At 44.9% G+C, this 25,398-nt stretch overlaps 1 protein-coding gene across 9 annotated transcripts in view; it reads left to right on the top strand.

The window, feature by feature from the left end:
* Positions 1 to 25,398, top strand: part of SCUBE2 (signal peptide, CUB domain and EGF like domain containing 2) — an 85,377-nt gene that overhangs the window by 33,675 nt on the left and 26,304 nt on the right. For 3 of the 9 annotated variants that reach the window (XM_032240698.1, XM_032240694.1, XM_032240695.1), the window contains 8 exons: positions 853 to 969; positions 2,668 to 2,790; positions 3,209 to 3,325; positions 3,590 to 3,676; positions 5,636 to 5,746; positions 8,238 to 8,393; positions 8,799 to 9,005; positions 24,521 to 24,691. In XM_032240698.1, coding sequence (XP_032096589.1) covers positions 853 to 969; positions 2,668 to 2,790; positions 3,209 to 3,325; positions 3,590 to 3,676; positions 5,636 to 5,746; positions 8,238 to 8,393; positions 8,799 to 9,005; positions 24,521 to 24,691 — 1,089 coding nt within the window. The remainder of the gene's footprint in view (positions 1 to 852; positions 970 to 2,667; positions 2,791 to 3,208; positions 3,326 to 3,589; positions 3,677 to 5,635; positions 5,747 to 8,237; positions 8,394 to 8,798; positions 9,006 to 24,520; positions 24,692 to 25,398) is intronic. The other 6 variants (XM_032240696.1, XM_032240697.1, XM_032240701.1 and 3 more) reach the window with 4 other exon arrangements.

Genomic DNA, 25,398 nt, shown 5'->3' with positions numbered 1-25,398 from the left:
CGTAACTCTGATAAAATCCTCCAAAGAGCTCAGAGAGTGAAGCACTCAAAGTCCAGCCTACAGGAAAGAGGTTGAGGGCCAGACCTGGGGAAAAGAGACGATGAGATGGACAAATGCAGCCTCCAGAGGCTGCTGTGTATGACCCCAGCTGCAGTCAAGAAGGCTTCCACACTGAACCAGGAGGATAGTGGGCACGTGGGCCTGGAGCATGGGGGAGGAACAAACCAAGGCATCAGCCAAGAGGATCCAGTGTGGAGCGGAACTACCACATTTCAGGGTCTGCAAAGTGAAAATTACTGAGCATATTTGTATTAATGCATTCTTTCAGTGCAGCGGGCATGAAAACCCAGGATTAACTGGCCTCTTGGGGCCAGAAGACTAATTCTGAGATCAGAAAGGAATGGGAACTAGATGCACCTCCAAACCAGGTGTTTCAACTTTCAATTTGCCATAGTTAATAAATTACTATTGCTGTCTGACCAGTCAATAGTTATGTGACAATTGCTAGCACGTTGGAGCTTACAAAACCCCTTTTAGGTATCATTTGGCTTCATTTAAACATTTTAAATTACTCAGCCCTGCAAGTACGCATGGGTGAGAGAGATCAACTGAGCTTTGAGGCGAGTGCAGTTTGCAACAGAATGTGGAAATGAGGGCCATAGCAGTGAGTATAAAGTGAGGGCTGCTCCACACTTTCTTTAACACAAGCAAGTGAGGAGAATGGATAGATAATGTTTTTTACCCTGTGTGTATTGTTTTTGTGTTGGTCAGCAACTGGTATTTATCATAAACCTATTCTTCACTCATCCCTCGGAGTGGGTTTCAGCTCCCCTCTCGCTTTGACCATTACAGATGTGGATGAGTGCTCTTTGGATAGGACCTGTGACCACAGCTGCATCAACCACCCTGGCACATTTGCTTGTGCTTGCAACCGAGGGTACACTCTGTATGGCTTCACCCACTGTGGAGGTGAGCAGACTGCCCCTGTTGATTTGGGAGGGGAATGAGACTGGGCCTGCAGGGAAGCAGGGCCCACCCCTGAGGTTTGCTTTCCTACGTTGGGGGATGAAATGTACATTCCAGTCCCTGAATAATAGCAGTGAGTCCATCAACTCGAAAGAAGGATCTGTTAAAGGAATCTCCCCACATGTATCCCTTTAACTCGCTAAGTGTGAAATGGAGCAGAGAGAGGGGCTGAGCTCTTCCAGCTGTGAATTCTCAATTGACTTGATTGACTTGTAGTTGTATTCAGAGAGTGGGAAGGTCTCTCCAGAGCTGACACCCTACCTGTTGGAACATCCCAGCAGATAGTAAAGTCACAGTCCTCAGAGAGGCTTGGCAGGCCACCCACCAATTTCACAGCCCTGCTGTGCGTAGGAACTGGCTGCAAAGCCTTGGTTTGAGTCCCACAACTAGGTCTTTGAGCTGGAAGTGGAACTATGAAGTTTCTCTCTCCTCTCTCGGCCCATTTTGCAACATGTTCTCATGTCTCCTAACCTCATGGTCAAGCAGGCTATATCATAAACTGGATTTGGTACCAATTGACTCCCACTCCACTCCCCCAGTCATCAGATTCACCCAGCAATCTTTGACAATACAGGTTCAGATTCCAATTCACAATGTCTAGGGCTTCCAAGATCATCTTCCTGAGGATCTACGGGATTTGGGAATCTGAACCTGTATTCGCAAAGATTACTGGGTGAATCTGATGACTGGGGGAGTGGAGTGGGCTTAAATACTTCCTGCCCAATCCTCCTGTCTCGTGCTTAAGACTGATGGATTCTAGTGATTTGTCAGCGATAGTTATCTCCCTTCTCCCTTTCAATACATCCTTGGCATAGCCGAAAACATACTCCTTCAGGAAACCTCGAGGAAATGTACCCTGAGTATGGATGTGTGTCTGGGTTCCGGTGGAGCCACCTTTTGACCTGGACTCCGTCTCAGGTTGATGGGAATTCATGCAGTCACTTCCCTTTCTCTGTGCCTCAGCTGTGTAAATGGTTAAACAGGGAGTCCCAATTCTGTCTGCCTCCCTTGCTGCGCAGCTCAGGAGGATGGTAGAGTTTTAAAGTAGAAGTCTGTGCGGTGTCTGAGTTTGGACATCTGAAAGTAGAGTGTGGACCCTTCTGAGTATTGCTAAGTCGGGGAATGGATTGGTCAAAATGGAGCTTGAGGTTGGGTGCAGTGGCTCATGCCTGTAATCCCAGCATTTTGGGGAGGCAGGTGGACCACCTGAGGTCAGGAGTTTGAGACCAGCCTGGCCAACATGATGAAACCCCGTCTCTACTAAAAATGCAAAAATTATCCAGGCATGGTGGCACATGCCTGTAATCTCAGCTACTCGGGAGGCTGAGGCAGGAGAATTACTTGAACCCAGGAAGCAGAGGTTGCAGTGAGCCAAGATCATGCCAGTGCACTCCAGCCTGAGTGACAAGAGTGAAACTAAAAAAAGGCCGTATTGAGCCCCGTGCCAGGAAATGTGCTGGGTGGGGAGTGGGGTGTGCAGTCAGCTGGTGCGGAGTGCTCATGCTAAAGGCAGTCAGTGCCTTCCCTTTGTTTAGTGAGTTTCAACCTTGTGACTTCCCTGCTGCTCCTTCCTCAAGGGAGGGACTGTGTCAGCCTGTTCAGTGACAAGCTGCTGTGACAGGAGAGTATTTTGTTCTGCAGACACCGACGAGTGCAGCGTCAACAACGGAGGCTGTCAGCAGGTCTGTGTGAACACAGTGGGCAGCTACGAATGCCAGTGCCGCCCTGGGTACAAGCTCCACTGGAATAAAAAAGACTGTGTGGGTAAGGGCCACCAAGGCACACACTCAGGCCGTGGGCTGGCCACTGGCCCAGAGGCAGTGTGGCTCTGCGCACTCCCACCTCCAACCCGGCCCTCCCCCCGCTGACTTCCCCACCAGCTGCCGCAGCCGTTCTTTAAATAGTTCAAAAACAGGAGATACTTTGCAGGATCTTTGGTGTTTCCTTCTGTGCTTCTGTGTAGGTTGGAACTCACTTCTGTTTTCCTGGTTGCTTTTCTGCATGAAAAAATGGCATATCAGGGGCTCCTTTCCCTTGGTAGGAATCAGGCCTAGCGTCTGTGTTCTGTGCAGGGCATCAGCTCTACCTTCTTTTCTTGGGGCCTTTGGTGCTTTGGACTCAATCATCCTTGTCACACTTGGAAGTGTCCTCTTTCTGCAAGTGTCTATTTTGTCCTGTCTAGAAGTGAAGGGGCTCCTGCCCACAAGTGTGTTGCCCCACGTGTCCCTGCATTGCGGTAAGAGTGGCGGAGGAGACAGGTGCATCCTCAGATGTCACTCTGGCATTGACCTCTCTTCAGGTGAGTGGGGCCCGGTTCCCGGGGCAGGTCCTCATGCGGGGCCGGGCCTCTGTGGCCTCCAGGTGTTAGAGTCCCTCAAAGGACTTCCAGGTCCTCCACCAGATGCCCCCAACCACCATGCTTTGAGAGGTCCATGCTTTGAGACTATATACTGGGTGTTTTTCTAGCAGCCCGTGTGGAATGGGGTGGGGGGTGATTTTAGCTGCTGCCAGGATAGCCTGAAACCTTGCTTATACGTTTGACAAATCACATTCTGTCTGTCAGGACTGCAAGGGGCCTACTCTGTCACCTGCGGCTCTTCCTCTCCTCTCAGGAGCAAACAACAAAAATCAAATGGCTCTGCTTTTGGGGGTAATTACCAAATCTGTGTGTTCTCTCTGGGGCTCATTGTGTTCAAGGGGCTTCATTCAGGGGGTGCTGTTCCTGGATGTTGGCTTTGTTTTTTTTCTCTTAATGTCCTTGATGCTGTGAGCATGTTCCAGGGTGCCGTTGCCTGCAGCCCAGGTGCCCCAAATATGACTCTCCCACATAACGGATACTTACTGAGTAGCCACTGTGTGTTAGAAGGGGCTGTGGTCAGCCCTGGAGGGTCATCATCCTGGGCAGAGGCCCACAGAACTCCAGGACCAGTGGTCTGGACTCCAGAGCACCTCAAAGGCCCAGGGAGTGTGTCTGGGGCACATGGCATGGACAGAAATAGGCTTGGGCAGAGCAGGGGCAGCAGGGATTCTGTTCTGAGAAAGGGGTCCAAACCTTTTCCTGTTTGCCAAAAGATGAAGAATGAAATCGAAGGTTTTCAGGAGGCTGTGTCCTCCTGGATATAGACACCTTTGTCATTATGTTATCAGAACACCAGAATGAGGTTCATATTACATCCTGATGTCCGTATTACATATATGAGCAAAGCTAGAGACTCAAAGCAAGACAACACAGCTCTCATGTGTTGACTGAACCGTTCAAATATGCCAGCCACCATAGTACACATATTAACTGACTTAAGCCATACTACAACCCTCTGGGGAAATTTTGCTATTATCCTCATTAACCAGATGAAGAAACTGAGGCTCAGAGAAGTGAAGTAACTTACCCAAAGTGGCTTAGATAAGAAATAGGGGATCTGGGATTTGAACCTAGACAATTTGGGTCCAGAGTCTCTCGCACTATCCTTCACTGCCCTTTCAGTGCATGTTTGGACTCAACCAGGGCAGACATCATGGTCTGTTTCACCAAATCCCTCCGTGATGGTTCCTTGGTGATTTAGGCCACCCCAAGGGTAGGCAAGCAAATAGCTAATAGCTATTCAGTTATTACTGTGTACCAAGCAGGGAGCTAAACATTTTCCTTTTTAAAAATGTATTATCTTATTTTATCCTTACAACAGCCTGGTAATATAGGTACTGTAATTATGTCTGTTTTACAGATAAGGACACTGAGGCTCAGGGGTATTAAGTAACTTGCTCAAGTTCTCACCACAACTTAAAGGAGCTAGGGCATTGACAAAGGGGCTAGGGCAGAGCCTACCGTATGGTTAAGACTGACTGACCCTGGGAAGAGAACAGAATTTTGCACATCAGGCCCTCAAAGTGGGACCCTTACTTCCTCTCAGACCTCAGAGCCTAGCCATGTTTAGTGAGTGCCATTTGTGTTTGGAATGACAGCTCCCTCAGCCCTGTCCTCCCATGACAGGCTTGTTTAGGAAAATCTGCCTTTCACCATTTTGTCAAACGGGCTTATCCAGATTTGAACTGGGGGATTCTGGCCTTCTTTCTCAGGGAGGCATAAAAATGACTTCATCTTTTATCTCACTGTCAAGGCTATTTTTGACCCTCTGTTATATGTATATATACATTTTTTTTGAAATAGAGTCTCACTCACTGTCACCTAGGCTGGAGTACAGTGGTACTATCTCAGATCACTGCAACCTCCACCTCGCAGGTTCAAGCGATTCTCCTGCCTCAGCCTCCTGAGTAGCTGGGATTACAGATGTGCACCACCACACCAGCAAATTTTTGTGTTTTTAGTAGGGATGGGGTTTCACCATGTTGGCCAGGCTGGCCTCTGTTATATTTGAGTACTGGATTTGTCTCTCACACAAGGGGGTAATGGTAACTTTTAGGAGGCTCCTGGTGGCCCCAGCCCAGGGCAATGGGTACTCCACGATCCAAGCCTCTCTTGGCCTCAGGGTAGGAGACGGGCTGAGGGTGTGCCGTGTGTGGTGGGAGCTGCCAATGGGCAGCTTGCTGCTTCCCATCTGGTGTCTCCATTCTTTTGCCTCTGAAGGTAACATCTCTCACTTGTTTCTTTCTGAAGATGTCGCCACCGTCAGGACAAGTGTAACCTTTAAGCTAAATGAAGGCAAGTGTAGTTTGAAAAAGGCTGAGCTGTTTCCGTTTCCCGAGGGTCTGCGACCAGCACTACCAGGTACGGAATCAGAAGGTTGGTGTAGGGAGCTTGCCTGCATGTGGGAAGGGGCCTGTGGCCAGCTGAGCTGGAGGTCCTTGGGGGGCCAGGGGCTGTCCAGCCAATTCAAGCATACTGCAAGTTGGGATTGAACCATCCAGAACCTCCAGGGACTCATCCCAAGAGGGAGAAGAGCATAACTTCACACACACTTATGTAGTTCTGGGGTTACACTTCGGGGCTTCCTTTGCATGGTATAGTTGGTGAGGCTCTGGGGAACCCACAAGTTCATAGAAGTCAATAAGGGCTTCAGATGAATTAGCAATGTGTGGTCATATTGGGTTAAATTTTCTAGATCTCAGAGTTTGCTTGAAATATAAGCCAAAGAAATGAAAAAAAGGTTTGGCTCAGAAAGGATAACTTTGATGAATAAAGATCTAATATCCAGCTTTCCTGCTGGGTCTAGTTTTTGGAAGCAGTGACCCCATTGGCTTCAGCAAAGCAAATACCATCCAAGTAGAACTGGCCTTCTTGAGAAGAGCAGAATTGAACATTCCCTCTTTCTTTCCCAGCACACAGTTCCAGTATTATTTCATAGAATACTTTTGGAGATTAAAAATAAAAAGGATCAGGATTCATATACTAGGGAGGCTTCTTCCCCCAATCTACTCTCAAATCACACAAACAAATAAACCTAAAGCTCACTCTAGTCACTTTTGACTGCCTATTTTAAGTAAGTAATTTTAAGAAACTTGGTACCTCCATTTGATGGAATATTATGCAGCTATTTTTTCTGTGTTTTCAAAGAATGTTTAATGACACAGGAAAATGGTCTTGCTATAATGCTGAGATGTAAAGCAGTAGATAAACATTTTGTATATCTAATACAATCCAAATTGTGTAAGAAAAAGTGTGGTAGAAGAAACAAAAAGAAAACTCGCCATATCATTAGTTGTGGTTACATCTGGGTGGGAGGATAATGGGTAATTTCAATTTTTTTTCTGCATTTTCCAAATTTATCATAGTGGGCATTTATACTTTTAAATCTCAGGGGTGGAGGAAGGGGGCATTGTTTAAAAATAGATTTGAACCAGTTGTGGTGCCTCATACCAAGAGGCCAAGGCAGGCGGATTGCTTGAGCTCAGGACTTTGGGACCAGCCTGGGCAACATGGCAAAACCCCATCTCTACAAAAACTGCAAAAAAATTAGCTGGGCCTAATGGCTCGTGCCTGTAGTCCCAGCTACTCAGCAGGCGAAGGCGGGAGGGTCACTTGAGCCCAGGAGGTTGAGCTTGCAGTGAGCTGTGTTGACACCACTGCACTCCAGCCTGGGCAAAGAGCAAAACCCTATCTCAATAAAATGAAATAAAATAAATAAAAATGATAAAAATAGACTTGGCCTGTAGTTTGTTTAATGGGATTGTACTAGTGTTAATGTCTTAGTTTTAATAAATGTATGATATTAACAGGGGGTACTGAGTGAAGGTTATGTGGAAACTCTATACTATCTTAGCAACCTTTCTATACATCTACTTATTTCAAAATGAAATGTTTAAAAAATACATATGGAAACATCAAAAAGGAAAAAGATTTAAAATGAGAATCTGTTCAGTTTAAGATTTGAAGTTACCCTTTTGCAAAGGTAAGATACATCTTTAGGGGGAAAATGTGGAGAAGAAATAAATTTGCCTCCCTGTGGCCCCTGTTGATCTGTCGCTTGAATGTCCTGGTAATGTTAAAGAAGAATCTGATACAGGTAATACTTCATTTCAGTAAAGATTTTGAAATAGAGACAAATTCATGGAGTGGATGCTGTGTGGACCTGCTCTTTGGTGAGGCTTAGATTCACTGGAAACCATGGTGAGAGGGGAGACAGCCAAGTCAGGAACAGGGATGTGCAAAGCCCATCTTATGCAACACTTCCACTCTCCTCCTAGATGCCTTCATGATACTGTTTGCTTCTATGATGCTTTGTGCCATTTATTGCTCCTGGTTTAAAAATGAGACATCACTGCTAATGGGTGTTCCAGCTTTCCCTTCGGGTTAGAATGACTCCAAGGTCAGTTTGCCTGAAAGCAGGAGTTGGTTTCCTTTCCACTCTGGTGCTCATTCCTTATTCGGAGCCTCAGTCCCTGTTCGGCACATCACTGTCTAGCTTTACACAAACCAACTGTGAGAATATAAGCGCACATTACCAAACCATCAGCAAGGAATGTAAGACGACCCCTGGTTCTTGTCTTCCACAAATGTTGCCGCTCAGTGGGAAACACCTACCATTTATTCATGAATTTTCAAGAGCTAAATTGTAAAGTTATGTAGGAGGCAATGCTAGCTCTTCAAACTTAAATTGTCATTGTGCTCCAGGCTGAGGGCTTACAGTGTCTTGGCATCTGGAGATAATCACTTAGTCCCTTGAGAGTTGTTTTAATGAAATGTTTACTGAGCTCTAGCAAATGTTCAGCTGAGTGCTTTGCCAGGATTTGGCTTCCGATAATTTTGTTTCTTCATACAGAGAAGCACAGCTCAGTAAAAGAGAGCTTCCGCTACGTAAACCTTACATGCAGCTCTGGCAAGCAAGTCCCACGAGCCCCTGGCCGACCAAGCACCCCTAAGGAAATGTTTATCACTGTTGAGTTTGAGCTTGAAACTAACCAAAAGGAGGTGACAGGTTGGTTTGAAAACAGTCTACATTGCCAGGCTTCTCACAGCTTGCTCCTTATTTCTTTGCCTTTTACTTACCATTCTTGGGGAAAAAAATAATGCAAACACTGAAGTATCTCCTGTTTTTTTTTGTTTTTTTTTTTTTGTTTTTTTTTTTACCCTGAAACTAAATTGAATTGGTTTGGAACCTGATGATTTTCTCTGCTTCATAAAAACCCAAAGCTATCATTTTGATCCACAAATTTCTGTTTGAATCGAATGCTGCCCAGCCTGCTTGGTAACCCCCTCCAGGTTTCTCCCCATTCGGTCCACAGGGAGCTCGGGGTGTTGGAAGGGCCTGCAGTTGATTTGGCCGTTACTGCACGCTGCAGCCTGACCTCCTCCTGCACTGCTGTCCCTCTTGTTTCTGTAGCTTCTTGTGACCTGAGCTGCATCGTAAAGCGAACCGACAGGCGGCTCCGGAAGGCCATTCGCACACTCAGAAAGGCCGCCCACAGGGAGCAGTTTCACCTCCAGCTCTCAGGCATGAACCTCGACGTGGCTAAAAAGCCTCCCAGAACATCTGAACGCCAGGCAGAGTCCTGTGGAGTGGGCCAGGGTCACGTAGAAAATCAATGTGGTGAGTGGCCTGAGACATTCTTGCTAACAGCACAGCCTTGGGCTCCATAAATACTCAGGGTACCCAAAAGCAAGTCTGGCCCATCCTCCCTTCCCAGTGCTCACTTTAGAGGACACTCTGGGCAGCCCTTCTCTTTCAGTAACTGTGGTGTTTGTGTCTGTTGTCCCTGCTAGGCCCAGAGCTCCCTGGGGTGAGACTGATTTTGTTCACCTCTGTGTCCTCAGTGCCTGGCATAATATCTGGCTTGTGGTGGGCACTAAAATGTTTGCTGGCTTCAGGAACAGGAGAGAAGTGACAAGGTTGATGAGAAGAGGGGATGTCGCCCTTTACAGGTCTGAGGTATAGTGTTCTTCCCTGGCTGGGGCCGGACTGCAGGGGTAAGGCACCCTGGAGCCTTCACCACACTCTGTCATCACAGCTCCTCTTATGGCCTCCCTCTGGCTTGACCAATGATGGTAATGAACAAACTCCTGTCCATAGTTTTGTGCAGAGGCAAAGCTAGGGGGCTGCTTGGCTGCCTTATGAGACCCCAGAGCCTCAGCCCAGGGATCCTAATAGTGTCAGTCCATTGTATGGGTTGTGTTGGCGGTATGTGTTTCAGAATTAAATTTGAGACCTGGCGATTGAGGTGTATCAACTCTGTCTCTCTGATAAAGCTAGCAAGAGGATCCAGGATGCAAGATTCTAGGATGGTCAGTTTAGAGATTTATTTGTCACAAGAGACTCTTCTGGGTAATTATGGGAGACTTCACCTGAAAAGTCTTAGATGGGGAAAATTGGGGTCTCACTTTATAGTAATGATAGTGACTTATTAAGTTCTTATCTGTCACAAGCATAACACTAAGCCTCATGTCTGCATTATCTCATTTAATCCTAACAGTAACCTTCCCAGGTATTATTCCTTCCATTTAACAGCTGAAGCTCAGAGGGCTAAGTTCTCTTGCTCAAGATCACACTGATGGTTTGATTCCAAAGCCTGTGCTCTGGTCCCAAGCAGAGTAAATTTCAGCAACTAGACTTATCCAGGATAAACTGATGTCCTTTTCCAAAGTATCAGTAGAATCATGAGGCCCAAGCAATGAAGCTTAGCTAAGGAGTAAGAATTTGTGTTTCTAAATAAGCAAAGCTGAATCCAGGGGCACTTGTTCCAGAGAATTGTCAGCCTTAGGCCCACAGCTCAAATTTGTTGCTTTACCAAAACTTAGTGAAAATCAAGTGCAAAATCAAGTGTAACTGTCTACAGGGGGCTGGTTTCCAGATAGTCCTGACTTTAATTCCAGCTGATTCGCTCTTAAAAAGAAGCAAAGGGAGAAAAAAAGTAAAAACGGCCCAGCTGGTTGATCTGTTCTCATTTAAAATTCTGAGTTCCAGTTCCCATACTAAAATAGTGGTGAGAGTTGGCTGTTGCTGCCCTACTTTCCAGGATGAGTTGCAGAAACTGTCAAGGCCATCCTGGCCTCTCAGGGTTACACTGCACCTCTCCCCCATCTGCTATCCTGCTAGGGTGAGGCCTCACGGACTGGCCAGGGAGTCTTTGTGGCCAGTTAAGAAGTCAGGAAAACCTAGTGTCAAGGGCCCCATGGACTGGCTCCCAGTGAGGGTATCACTAATACTACCATGGGTATGTTCCTGGGGAGTAAAGGCCCAAGGATAAGGAGTTACTTAACAGAGGCTGCATGACTACGACCTATGAAAGACACTCAGTAGAGGGCTTGAGTAGCTGCTGCACTGTGGGAATGTGTCCCTGAGATGCTTGTCATGCTAAATTAGGTTTGATTTATTTCTAGGGGAGGCAATGTGTCCTGTCTCAAGAGCTCCCTTTAACACTGGATGAATTTTGTAGCCCTCATGGCATCAAATCTGGTCCAGGCCTGACAGCAATGTTGAAGATTTTACCATGTAGAGAAAATAGCTCAAGGAGTTACCCATAACACTCCTTCTTGCTGCTGAGGGAGGAAGTGGTTATAAAGAAGTGTCAGGTGCGTTAATTAGAAAGGCTTTTTATCCAGCAGGCAGTATGTGGCAGGGGAAAAGCTGTGTGTGTGTGTGTGTGTGTGTGTGTGTGTGTGTGTGTGTGTGTGTGTGTGTGTGTGTTCTATTCCTGGTCTATTTGATGATGTTAGGACTTCATAACAACCAGGCTTCCTGATGTTTTCTGAGCTCTGGATGGAACAGATGGTGGAGACAAGCCTAGGATAGTTCTTTTTAGAAATTATTTTCAGTATCTGCAGAAAAGAGCTCCAAAAAATGGAGTCACTTCCATCTCTCCTGGAAGGTTAAAAAGATAAACATAAACCATTAACATAATGATTTATGTTTATCTTTTTAAATATTTTAAATGTAGTTTTCAATTACAAAAGCAGTGCATATTTCAAATGGCACAGAAATGTATATGGCAAAGATGAAAGTTCTCTCCACAGCTCTCTAATCCCATTCCCCAGCAGTAATCACTGTTATAGTTTGCTGTGTTATTTTTCCACAACTGTTTCTATGCACATATAAAAAGGAAATTTTATATATTCATTCAGTAAACATTTATTGAACACCTTATGTGCCAGGTACTATTCTAGATATCAGGAATCTAGCAATGAAGAAACAAGCAAACATCTCAGCCCTCACACAGTTTACAATTTTGGAGGAAGAAGGTAGAAAACTAACCAATAAACAAGGAAAGATATTACTATCATGTAGCAGAGGGCAATGGGGATATGGAGAGCGGGCCTCCAGGGAAGTGGATAGGAAAGTGGCAGGGCAAGGTGAGGGGTGAGGGGTGAGGAGCATGCTCCCCCAAAGTGTGGACTGTGGTCAGGGAAGGCCTCATTGCAAAGTGTCATTTGGGCAGAGGCGCAAAGGACAGGAGGAAGCAAGCTATGGAGATATCTGGGGGAAGAGAGTTTTGGGCAAAGGGAACAACAAATAGGAAAACCCCAAGGTACTGGAAGGAAGGCCAGAAGGATGAGAGCTGAGAGAGGAAGGGAGGGAGAGCAAAGGCAGAGCAGCAGCAGAGGGAACTCGAAACCAGGGAGGACCCTGGCCTAGAATCTGATGAGAAAGGAAGCCAGTGGAGGGCTTTGAGCAGAAGAGTAACTGACATGGTTTCAAAAGATAACTTTGGCTGTTGTGTTGAAAATAGACTGTAGGTTTATGTATGAATAAACACATTTAAAAAAATAGGCTGGATGCAGTGTCTCACATCTGTAATCCCAGCACTTTGGGAAGCCAAGGTGGGAGAATCCTTTCAGACCAGGAGTTCAATACTAGTTTGGGCAATATAGTGAGACCCTGTCTCTACAAAAAATACCTTTTGTGTAGAGACAGGATCTCACTATGTTGGTTGGTTGTAATCCCAGCTACTTGGGAGTCTAAGGTGGGAGAATTGTTTGAGCCCAGCAGTTCGAGGCTCCAGTGAGCTATGTTTGTGTCGCTGCACTGCAGCCTGGGTGGCAGACCAAGAACCTGCCTTTACAAAATAAACACATATCAATACAATTTGAATAGTGCTATGTGCTATTTTTAACTGTAGTGTAGATCAAGGGCATCTCTCTAACATGATAGAGGAGTGACCTCATTTCTTTTACAGCTTCCCAGTCTGTATTTGTTTGAAGACACCACTGTTTATTAGCCCTACCCCTACTGGTGAACATAGAAGCTATTGCTAGTTTTTCTATTGCAAATAGTGCTCAGTGAATATTCTTTTTACACATGGCCAATATTTCTGAAGAATAGACTTGTACAAGTACAATGGCTGACTTAGAACATGCATATTTAAAACTTTAATAGATACTACCAAATTACTTTCCCAAAAGATCATACCAATGCATATTGCTTCCAACAGTGAACTGGAGTGTTTATTGCCCCACATAGATTATTTATCATTGATTCTTTAATTTTTGCAAATCTGATAAGTAAAAAAAAAAAAGTCACTTTAACTTGATTTTCTTTATTAATAAAACTAAGCATACTGTCTTATGCCTGTGGTCATTTGGATTCCTTCTTCTGAGAACATCCATATTATTTGCCTATTTTTGCATTGAACTGTTTATCCTTTGATTATCATTAAGAAAATAAATTTTAAAGTCCCAATTTACACCAGAAAAAATAATCACTTCTGACCAATTGTAGATTTTCTTTCGTATTGCTATTTTGTAAAGTCTCATTAATTTGCCATTTGGGGACTTTGGGGACAGCCTGCTCTGCAAGTGACCTTTGTACCATCTGTGATCAATTTTAGCAAGATAGCAAAAAAAAAAAAAAGATTATTTTCTCCACGGAACAAATTTCTTAAGCTCTATAGTACTTCATAAAGTTCTTCATGTCTAAAGAAAATTAACTAAGACATGGACATCTAGCTATTGTATTTTCATAATACCAGCTAAAAGATGAATTATTTAAGAAATACATTGGATAGTGTGTGTGTGTATGTGTGTGTGTGCATGTGCATGTGCGCGTGTGTACACACTATATTTGGTTGTTTTTAAAACTTGCTGAGATTTTTGGAAGACACAATCCAGACGACTGGCGAACTGGGGCGTATTTTAGTGCCTGGGTTCCTGAGAGACTAGGAACATTTAATTCCATTTGTAACAGCTTACTGCTGTTCCTCTTCAGCAACTGAGAAAAATTAATTCAACTGGTACTAATCAAGTACCATTCTGCCCACTCTGTGCTTGGGATGAAGCAATAACATAATAAAGGGCCTGGTCTGTTACAAAGTTCACATTGTAACAGAGGGAAATAGAAATTTAAAAGTAAAGCGATAATTTATGAAGAGAACAAAACAGAGAGGATTGGAGGGAGGGTTACTCTCCATATGGTGGCCAGGGAAGGCTCTCAGAGCAAGTGGCTAGGAGCAAGTGGTCAAGCACTAAGGCCCGAGTGAGGGGAAGCAGCTGGCATGCGACGTGCTCATGGTGGTGCCCAGGGGTTGTGGGTGAGCCCTCTCATCAGGGAGGATCAGTAAATGCAAAGGGCCTAGGGCAGGAAGGAGTTGGGCATTTTCTTCTTTTTAAAAAGCATTATTATTCTATTTTTTAGAGATGGGGTTTTGCTATGTTACTCAGGCTGGTCTTGAACTCCTGGGTTCAAGTAATCCTCCCACCTCAGCCTCCGAGTAGCTGAGATTTTAGATGTGAGTCTCTGCACCTGGCTCAGATATTCTATTCTGAATTATTTCAAAATTGGTAAATTATTTGGAAATGATCAGGCAGAGATTTCCTTTTTTGTTTAAACTGAGGAAAATATAAAATCTGTATTAGGAATATAGACCAGTGTTAGACCAATATTTAACACACAGACTGAATAGGAAATTCTTTTAATTTAGTAAAACATTGACATGTATAGAACACTTACACTGTGTTTAGCCCTGTGCTGAGCACTTCACCTGTATCATCTCATCTAATCCTCATCCCAACTCTGTATTAACCCATCCCTTTTTACACATAAAGAAACTGAGACATGGATGATAAGCATTTTCCACAATGTCACCCAGCAAGTAAGCGTGGCAGAGGCAGGATTCAAATACAGATCTGACTTGAGTCTATGTTCTTTTTTTTTTTTTTTGAGACAGACTCTTGCTGTTGTCACCCAGGCTGGACTGCAGTGGTGCCATCCCAGCTCACCCCAACCTCTGCCTTCCAGGTTCAAGTGATTCTCCTGCCTCAGCCTTCCAAGTAGCTGGAATTATAGGCACCTGCCATCATGACTGGCTAATTGTATTTTTAGTAGAAACGCAGTTTCACCATGTTGGCCAGGGCTGGTCTTGGACTCCTGACCTCCAGTGATCCACCCACCTTGGCCTCCAAAACTACTGGGATTACAGGTGTGAGCCACTGCACCTGATCACAAGTCTATACTCTTAATTCTCAATTTGAGTGCCCTCACCTCTCCTGGGTACAGCCTGTGCCCTGGGACCATCTTACCCAAGCTGTACTCATATGCATAGCCCTCTAGGTACCAGCTCTGTGGGGGATGCTGAGGAAGCCTAGGTAAATAAGACACTAACATTAAGTCACACTTAACCCTCTAGGGAAGGGTCAGAGATGCCTTTCCCAAAGAGAGAAAGCCTATGCTGAGTTTTGAAGGATGCACAGATAATGGCTTAGTGGGGAGGAGTACTCAGCCCGAGGAATAGCCTTGGGAAACGAGGAAGAGCAAGGTGTGCACAGGCCATTATTGACATGTCAGTGTCACTGAACCTGGAGTGCCAGGTAGGATGTGGCAGGCAGCTAGGCTAATGGAAGGGCATGGCCAACTCATGGATACCTTGGATATGCTGGTAAGGAGCCTCAAATCTATCTCTAGGTAACACTGGAGGATTTACTTGGGACGTGTCCAGGTCATATGTATATTCCAGAAAAATCTCTCTGACTATACTGGAGGGAGAAGAATTAGAGGCAGAAAGACCTATCTGGGGGCTTTTGAATGTGTTGCCTATGAGAGATTTTTTTTTGTGGGGAGAGAGTCTCGCTCTATCGTCCAGGCTGGAGTGCAGTGGTGCAAACATGGCTCACTGCAACCTCTGCCTCCTGGGTTCAAGCAATTATCCTGACTCAGTCTCCCAAGTAGCTGGGACTACAGGTGCATGCCATCACAGCCTATGAGATATTGAGACACGAAGATGCTAGATGGAGTAGAGAAGCAGCAATTGGTTGGAGAAATATTTAAGAGGAAAAATGAGCAGCATTTGGGGATGACATGGATTGGGGACTGAGAAGAGGAAAGAGGGGACTGAGCTCAGAGAATTCTGATGTGGCCTCTGATCCTGGCACTTGCTTCCCATATGTCCCTCATCTCACCCTGCCCTGTTTCATATGCAGGAGACACAGAAAAAGCCAGGGGGTTGGTTGAATGATGAGATGAATGTGATCACTGGGAAGAAATAATCAGAAGAGATTTATAGGAGAAGCAAGAAAAAAAATAGGCTTTGAGAGAGCATGAGAAAGGATGAAAAAGATACAGAAAATGAGGCTAAAGCCTGAATATTGAGTCAGAGAAAGTGAGGGGATTGCAGGAAGTCAAGGCAAGGAGGTTTTTGAGCCAGGGAGTGAGGCAATCAGAAAAGACTTCAGAGAGGCGCATCAGTGGTAGAAAGGAAAGAGCAGTGGCTGGGAGGGACAGAAAGCGAGGGCAATGTTGGAAGGTATTGCAGCAATCCAAATAAGAGACGGGGAGGATCTAAGGGACATTCGTCCCATGGGGATGAAGAACAGGGGATAGAGAGAAGGGACACAGCTGTAGGATGCTGCCGCTGAGTGAAGGGGCAGTGGGGAGAGAAGCCAGGGAGAGCTGTGGTTTGGATCCTTGGTGACTGGGAGGATACAGATGCCTGTGTAAGAGGAGTAAAGCCAGAGTTTAGGGAGAGAAGTGCTCCCCGTGAGCAATGAGATTTCTAGGCAGAGGTGTCCATGAGTGCCTGGGAGTCTAGTGAAGCAACAACTCTTCATGTCCAACCTAACTTGCCTAATCCCATGTCTGTACACACAGGATCAGAGCTGCCTCCGGTTAAAATGGATGGACCATCCATGCCCCTATCTAAGGCCATGCCTCTGTCTTCCACTCGAGCTGGAGCCTGTCTGTCCTCTCTCAACTTTTTAAGAATGTTGCCCCTGCTGTCGTCCCCATCGACCCCTCCTATCTCAGAATTCTTCTCTACTAGATAATTTCCAACAGCACACAAACCTATCTGTTGTCTTAAAAACCAAAGTAACCCTCCATTGACTTCACGCTTCTCTGTAGCTACTGCCTCATTTCTGTGTCCATCCATTCTGTGTAGAATGAAACTCTGAAGGAGCCGTAGTCGTACTTTCTTTGCCTCCTTACCTAACCTCTCCACAGATTCCTAATGACCTCTCTGGTGCCAAATCCAGCTGTCCTTTCTCACTCCTCATTGGGGCATCCTCTCTGCTGATCACTGCCTCTCCTGGAAACACTTTCTTCTTGTGGGTTTCAGACACAACACACTTCTGCTTCTCCACCTACCTCACTGGCTGCTCCCTTTTCATTTTCAGTGCTCGTTCCCGTTCCTTCCCTATTTTCTGATTATCCTAGGGCTGCATCCTTCATCCCCTCCTCTGTCTTCACACTGTCCTTGGTGACCTTACCCAGTGCCATAGCTTTAAATACTGTCACGTGCTGGTGACTCTGAAACTGCCCTCTCCAGCTCCTCTGTCCCAGAGATGTTGAACATTTAAGAACGCACATACACTCTCTCTCCAAGTAAAATATATATGGATGTTTGTTTATTCATAAACAATATACTTACACTATTGACTAGTATACTATGTTCATTGCAAAAGACAGAACGAGATAAAGATTAAATAAACTAATTTAAAATAACTGGCTAGCATCTTAAGTAGAGCCTTTATAGTTGGGCAGGGTTCATTATTAATAGTAGTGGTTGCAAAGCTATTTGCCATATAGTCTTTTTGAGCATTGCTGGTGCTTTAGGTGAACTCTTGACAGATCGGAATAAATTGTAGCTGTTTCTGTCTTATGACGTAGTTTGACAAAGAGCTAATACAGCAGTGGCCCCTTATAGGCAGTTTTGCTTTCTGTGGTTTCAGTTACCTGGGTCAACCATGGTCCAAGAATATCAAATGGAAAATTCCAGAAATAATTTGTAAGTTTTAAATTGTCTGCTGTTCAGAGTGGCATGATGAAATCTCATGCTGTCCTGCTCCATCCTGCCTGGGACATGAGCCCCCTCTCCATCCCGCGTACGCACGCTGTATACCCTCACCATCCTGCCTGGGACATGAGCCCTCTCTTCATCCCACGTACCCACGCTGTATACCCTCACCATCCTGCCTGGTACATGAGCCCTCTCTTCATCCCGCGTACCCACGCTGTGTACCCTCACCATCCTGCCTGGGACATGAGCCCTCTCTTCATCCCGTGTACCCACGCTGTATACCCTCACCATCCTGCCTGGGATATGAATCATTCCCTTTATCCCAGGTCCCCACGCTGTGTGCCCTGCCCCGTGTTAGTCACATAGTAGTCATCTCAGTTATCAGATTGACAGATCACAAGAAGGATGAGTATGGTACTATAAGATACTTTGAGAGAGAGACCATATTCACATAACTTTTTATTACAGTGTGGTGTGATAATTGTTTTATTATTGTGGGTGCCTAATTTGTAAATGAAACTTTATCATGAATAAGCACTCATAGGAAAGCCCCTAGTGTATACAGGATGTGGTACTCTCCAAGGTTCCAGGCACCCACTGGGGGTCTTGGATGGGAATCCTCCACCCCGCCGTGGACACAGGTGGCTGCTGTGCTGGGAGCAGAAGACATGCCCACGGGCGCTCTCCTGTGGTGCACATGGGCTCATGTCATGGTTACACCCCTCAGTCGGGTGTTCTTCCCAGGAATCCATCAAAACTGCTCTCTATTTTGTGAAGGTTTAGTTAAAACTTGATAATACAGGTCAGGACATCTCATTACCCAGGCATAGCTAAGCTGTAACTGTTCTCTATGTATTGAGAGGTGAGAGTCAGTCAGTGCCTTGCGCTCGAGTTGTGGGTGCCAGTGATTCTCTTTTCTTGGTGACCCTGGGTCCTCACACGTGTCTTGTGCCTCACAGAGATGGAGACTGGCTGGGAGGCTGCTTTTATACCATCTTCTAAACCAGGGGAGTTTTGTTTGTCTTATTTTAGGTGAAAATTCATAGGCATAGGTGTAGAAATGTGCTCCCACCCGGTGGATCAGCTTGTCAACCGCTGAGGTATAGAATTCCGCCTCAGAGCCTACCAGTAGAACCCGTGCCTTCTTAGTATGTGTACTTGGAAGGCCAACTGGCATCTCAAACTCAATGTTCCCAAACAAAACTTCTCCCAAGAGGAGCATCGAATCAAATCAAACCAGCATCCTCCCTCCCAAATCAAACCAGCATCTCCGGAAGGGGCACCTCTTCTTACCCAGTTGCTCAAGTTGAAAGTCTGAGTCATCCTGACCCCTCTCTTTCTGTCATGTTCCTCATCCAGTCCGTGTGTAAATCCTGTCAGCTCCGCCTTCAGGTGATTTCCTTTATCCAACCAGCTTTCTCCTCCTCCATTATTATGACGGCTCTGTTTCAAACCAGCATCATCTCTTGCTCAGTCTGTTGTACCAGGCTCTGAATTGTTCTCCTCAGCCAGCCCTCCAACTGTTCTCCACCTGCAGCCAAGACATCTCTTAAAAACATAAATCAGGCTGGGTGCAGTGGCTCACTTTAGGATGCTGAGATAGAGGATCACTTGAGCCCAAGAGACCCCATGACTACAAAAAGTTAAAAAACTGGCTGGACATGGTGGTGCCGGCCTGTAGTTCCAGCTACTCAGGAGACTGAGGTGGGAGGATCAGTTGAACCCAGGAGGTCAAGGCTGCAGTGAGCCATGATCACTCCACTGCACTCCAGCCTGGGTGACAGAGTGCAACCCCATCTCCAAAAAAAAAAAAAAAAGAAAAGAAAAATCAGATTATGTCATTCCCCTATTTCAAACCTCCAACACACTTTAAGTAAGGTCTAATTTCCTTACCTTTGCCTTCAAGCACCCACATGATCTGGCCCTTGCTTGCTTTTTAAAGTTCATCTCTTACTGTACTATCCCTTATGCTGTGTTCCTACCACACTGCCCTTCTTGCTATTAGGCAATCTCATTGCAGGGCTGTTTCCTACATTTTTTTTTTTTTTTTTTTGAGACAGGGTCTTGCTCTGTCACCCAGGCTGGAGTGCAGTGGTGTGATTTCGGCTCACTGCAGCCTCTACCTTGTGGGCTCAAGCTATCCTCCCATTATGATACTCTGCTAATTTTTTAAGGTCTCACTGTATTACCCAGGCTGGTCTTGAACTCTGGGATCAAGCAGTCTTCCTCCCTCAGCCTCCCAATGTGTTGGGATTACGGGTGTGAGCCACAGCGCCTGGCCTATTTCCCACATTTTATTCTGGTCTCTGCTCAGAAAGGCCTTTCGTGGCCACACTTCTAAAATAGCATGCATACAGACTCCATCCCTACCCCGTCTTTATCTTCTTACCTTGTTTTCCTTTTCTTCATCATACCACTACTTGCATCCTATTATATGTTTATTTGTTTGCTCACTAATTGAGATTAATTGCTCATTTATTTACTGCCCTGAGAACCCCATTAGAGGAGATCATGTCCATCTTCTCTGCTGTGTCTCCAGCTCCTAGAATGGTACTCAGCACATAATCAGTGCTCAGTAAGTATGTATTGAATGAATGAATGAGTGAATCTTCACAAGGACAACAGATGAAATCCCAAGGACAGTAGAAAACGTTAAAAGAGGCTGAAGGGTGAATCTTTGGAGAAATATTTAAATCGAGGGCAAAAGAGGCACTCTAAAGGAAGTGAAATCTCAGCTCCAGTTAACTAGGCATGAAAAGAACTTAGTGTGCATTTGGGAACCCAGTGAGGAAGAAGGCGTCAAGCTGGGCTCATTTCTCTGTCCTAGCTATAGGAATGTTTTTAAATAGCAAACCTGAGCACAGGTCAAAAACCTGGACAATTAAAAATCAATCTCTCAGCCCAAGAAGGCACTGTCTCCTGTTATCCTGGGGACAGTCATTTAAAGAGGGCTCAAACCAGGCTCCTGAGGCCAGTGCTGCCTGGGGCACCAGGGCCTCTGAACTGGGACAAAGCAACAGCCCTGTGATACCCTGGGAATCCAAGTGGGCTGCTTGTGGCTCTTCTTCAGAAGTCAAGGCGTGATTCTTAAGAAAGCAGTCAAATACTAGAGGGTGACCCCTTTTATTAGGTTCATCATCTTAGCCACAGAGAGACCATAGTGTTTGTCCATAGCCTGAAATACTCAAAGGCCTCGGTGCTGAAAAGAGGCCGAGGCTTGAGGCCTCTTTGTCGCCATTAATCCTCATCCTGCTGGTCTGTCCCTTTTGCATCAGAAAAGCTTTCTTGTATCTTTTTTAAAGAGGGAGAGAAAACAGCTGTGTGGGATTTGAGAGTGGGATTTTAATGGTCACTGAAAGCACACAAAAGCTTTGCTGTGATAGTGAAGTGTTCTGGGGGCAATTGACTGCTTTGTCCTGGGCAGCAAAACAAGCTGGCTGCTGAAGGAGACGAGAGAAGCAACTCGAGCATGTGACTGAGGTCTCTGCAGGCCCGATTCTCAGCACATTTGCAAAGAGCTGTTTTCAGACATCCCTTCATGATATTTCAGAGTGGCCTATTAGTGTTTAGCTCATTTTTACCTTGTGAAAGAGTCATATCTATTTGGAAGGTGCTTGGCATGAATTATTTCCACAGGTCTTTCTCTCTGGATGGAAAATGGAAATTGTGACTGACAATATGAGTTTGTTTATGTGAAGCAGGCCTTTCACTGTGAGGAAAAGGAATCGGTGCCCTCTTTTCCACGGGGCAGCCTGAGGGGTTTCTCAGCCCTTTGAGCAGTCAAGAAATGGCACAAATATGGGATATTGTGAGGCCTCTCTAAAGGTCACCTTGCAAAGGCTGCGGCAGTGGAAAGAGTTCTCAGAAGCAGGGGACAGCAGAGCAGTAGGAGCCCATCCCAGCCCCCGGCTCAGTGGGAAACTGGTGTTGTCTACCTGCTGAGGGCATCTGTTTTCTGCCAGAGGATCCATGATGGAACAGATCATGGTGTGTGACTCTAAGCTGTGATTAATGGGGCTGTTGGAATTTTGTCACCATATGGGCACTTTCCCTTTCATGGATAACTATTATAAGAACAGCTCTTCTTCAGATAGAAATGACTGGGCAGAGGCGCTCTGGACAGCCGTGGTTTTACCTACTTTCTGCCAGTCTTCATGACAGGTGGGCTCCTTAGGGTTGTGAAGGAATTATTCTCTGATTTACTGGCTTGCTACAGTTACTGGAAGAATCAAATGGGACACAGGGTAAAACATGAATTCCTAGTACAGAATTCAGCCCAGCTTTGTATGAAAGATGGGCTGGAACCAGAGTGATATGAAAACCATTATTCAGTAGGGCTGCATTTAAAGAAGTCTGGAATTATACTCTGTTTGCCACAGATTTGTGCATCAATCACAAAATATTGTTTGCCAATAAAACAAGAGTTTGGTTCACTTTTAATTTTTTTAAAATATAAAACTGTGGCCGGGCATGATGGCTCACACCTGTAATCCCAGCTCTTTGGGAGGCCAAGGTGGGTGGATCACCCGAGGTCAGGAGTTCGAGACCAGCCTGGCTGGCAAGGTGAAACCCCATTTCTACTAAAATACAAAAATTAGCCGGGTATGGTGGCGCGTGCTTGTAATATCAGCTACTTGGGAGGCTGAGGCAGGAAAATCACTTGAACCTGGGAGGCAGAGGTTGCAGTGAGCTGAGATTGCATCATTGCACCCTAGCTTGGGCAACAAGAGCAAAACTCCATCTCAAAAAAAAAAAAAAAAAAATATATATATATATATATATATATATATATATAATTGTATTTAAATCATATATGAATATTGTAAAAGAAAATCTAAGAAATATAAGAGTATTAGATTTAGATATTAGGATAGACTTTATTGATTGGTTACATTGAATTGTAGAAATAATATTTAAAATGTGGCATATTTTAGCTTACTGTGATCCAAAAGTTTGATTTTTTTAAGATTATGGAATGAATAATTAAAAGACATTTTTATTACTGATAACAGAGAGCTTTGCCATGTTTAATGCTAAGAGTATATATGCAAATTGCATTTGTAGAATAGGATGAAAACCCATTTCCCTCATTACAGACACTGGAGTGATATAATAGCTAACTTTATTATGTGATTTTTTTTTTCTATTTATTGGCAGCTTACATATAGAGAAAGTTTGTTCCAGTCAAATTCTCCTAGCCCCAGAGAATCCTTGATAAAGTCTTCAACTGCACTTAAATCTGATCTTTTGTTAAATAACCTTTTTCCTTTTTAAACTCAAAACTCTTGTTCTTACCGTACTGTAAGTGTATTTCACAAATTAGCTGTGGGATTTTGGCCAAATTATTAACCTCCCTAAGTCTCTGTTTCTGTAAAATGGTGCTAACAATGGCACGAAGATCCTTAGGGCTGTATTAAGGAATAAATGAGATGCTATATGTAGAGCTTTTGGTATGGTGTCTAGTATAAGCACTCAACAAATGTTAGTCATTAGAAATGCTGCTTTGATGACTCTGATGATGCTGTTTGAGTATTATACTAGGGAGCCAAATTTGGTACATTTGCTTCATATTCATACCCTAAAATAAGGTACAAATCTACATTTAACAGTACTAAAAATAGAATCAGAAGCAAAGTTTATGAATTTCCTTATTTACCAGCATTTACACTTTGTTGTATTGATTTTTTGTTTTCTTTGAGAGAGTTTTGCTCTGTTGCCCAGGCTGGAGTGCAGTGGCACCATCTCAGCCCATTGCAACCTCCTTGACTGCAGAGTTCAAGTGATTCTCCTGCCTCAGCCTCCCTAGTAGCTTGGATTACAGTTGTGCACCAGCACACCCAACCAGTTTTTCTGTTTTTTTAGTAGAGATGGGGTTTCTCCATGTTGGCCAGGCTGCTCTCAAACTCCTGATCTCAGGTGATCCACTCACTTTGGTCTCATAAAGTGCTGGGATTACAGGCATGAGCCACTGCACCCAGCCGGTTGTATTGGTTTATTATGAATCTGAAGTGTGCTATTTTGTAAGAGTCATGAGATCACGACCGACCCCAGCCAGCCACCAGAGAAGGAGCTTTTCAAAACACAGCTTCTGGTCATCTTCCTCTCCTTTGTTTTCTGTTTTTTCTTTTTAAGAGAAAGGGTCTCATTCTCACTGTGTTGCCAAGGCTGGACTCAAATTCCTAGGCTCGGGTGATTCCATCTCAGCTTCCCCAATAGCTGGGACTACAGGCATACACCACCATGCCTGGCTCCTGTCCTTTCAGTGATTCCTTTACCTGCAGAATAAAATCCAAATGCCTGGTACTCAAGAACTTCTGCAGTCTATTCTCAACCTTTTCTCTCCTCTCCTCCTGATTTAATGAATGAACCTTTAGAACCTGCCCCCTTTTCCCGCCTGGGAAGATCTTATTCATCCTTCAAGGCCTGACACAAATGTGACCACCTCTAGGACAACTTTCAGGATACCACCAGACAGGATTAATAACACTCTGTTCTTCTAGCATTAGACCTATGTTCAATGAATGATTTTCACCTCTATAATGGTTCCAACAGCCCTATGAAGTAGGGAGATCCAGGATTTTTAAAATCTCTCTTCAACCATAAAGTGCTTGTGCTACAAAAATAATTAGAACCCCTGTGATCCCTGTCCTCAAGGAGCTCATGGTCTGGGGAGAGACAGACCTGTAAACATCTCTGACAGGGGTGACAGGGATCATGCTGTGCAGAGGTGTGCAGAGAGAACTGAGGCAGGGCACGTTGTGTATCCAGGGAGTTTGCATGGGAGGTGGTGTGGTCAGGGTCATCTATTTGCCTTCATCTCTAGAACTCACATCATCCTTGCTTGGCCTTTGTGTCACACTGACCAGATTGTTTCCCTTTTGGCTAGTCAGTTGCAGGGCTGGGACCTATTATGATGGCGCACAAGAACGCTGCATTTTATGTCCAAACGGAAACTTCCAAAATGAGGAAGGACAAATTATTTGTGAACCATGCCCAAGACCAGGAAGTTCTGGGGCCATGAAGACCCCAGAAGCTTGGAATGTGTCTGAATGTGGAGGTAAGGATGCTGTCTGTTCCTTCCTACTCCTCTCATCTCTGATGTCATTGTTTAGACAGAGGCATCTCAAGGACTCCAGACCATGCACACTCACCTGGGGCTTCCTACAAGCAGGGACCATGTTGGTTCGATTCATCTTTGGCCTACCAGTGCCTGGGTCAGTGCCTGACACATGCTGGGCAGATACTCATTTGAGCAAATAGATGAAGACGGGGCAGAATACACTAGCAGAAGAGTGTAAGTGTTGCAACTGGGTGCTTTATTCACTGGAAATAAGTACACCTGCAACCTGAGTGAGTTCTGTGTCTATAGGCACTGTTTGAAAGTATTAAAATGAGAGGAGGTCTGGGTTTTTTTCCATCTTTAGTCTCAAATTCGTAGCTTTTTTATTTAAAACAAATAATCTGTTTATTTTGTTAAAACTGGGACCTCCTCTGTGAAGAGCTTTTAATCATCTCTTACAAAATGTTAACTTTGAAGTCAATCTCAAGCTCTGTGGGCTTTCCTACTTATTTTATTGTTAAATGTCTGCCTTTTATTAAATGGGAGAAGGGCTGGCTGTATTGACACTCTGTGGGTTCCAATGGCAGGTGTGATCTGAATGGTGATTTGTATCTGATGGCCATGGCGGAGTACACAAGGCCCCCTGTGCTGCTCCTGCAGCTGTCCTTAGAGAGACTCCCGCCTAAATGACTCCAAACTCAGCT

The sequence above is a fragment of the Sapajus apella genome, unplaced genomic scaffold, assembly GCF_009761245.1.
Source record: "Sapajus apella isolate SASKATOON/1434 unplaced genomic scaffold, GSC_monkey_1.0 scaffold47, whole genome shotgun sequence".
NCBI classification, from domain to species: domain Eukaryota; kingdom Metazoa; phylum Chordata; class Mammalia; order Primates; family Cebidae; genus Sapajus; species Sapajus apella.
Note: the sequence above shows the minus strand (reverse complement) of the source record. Positions and strands in the feature narration are given on the sequence as shown.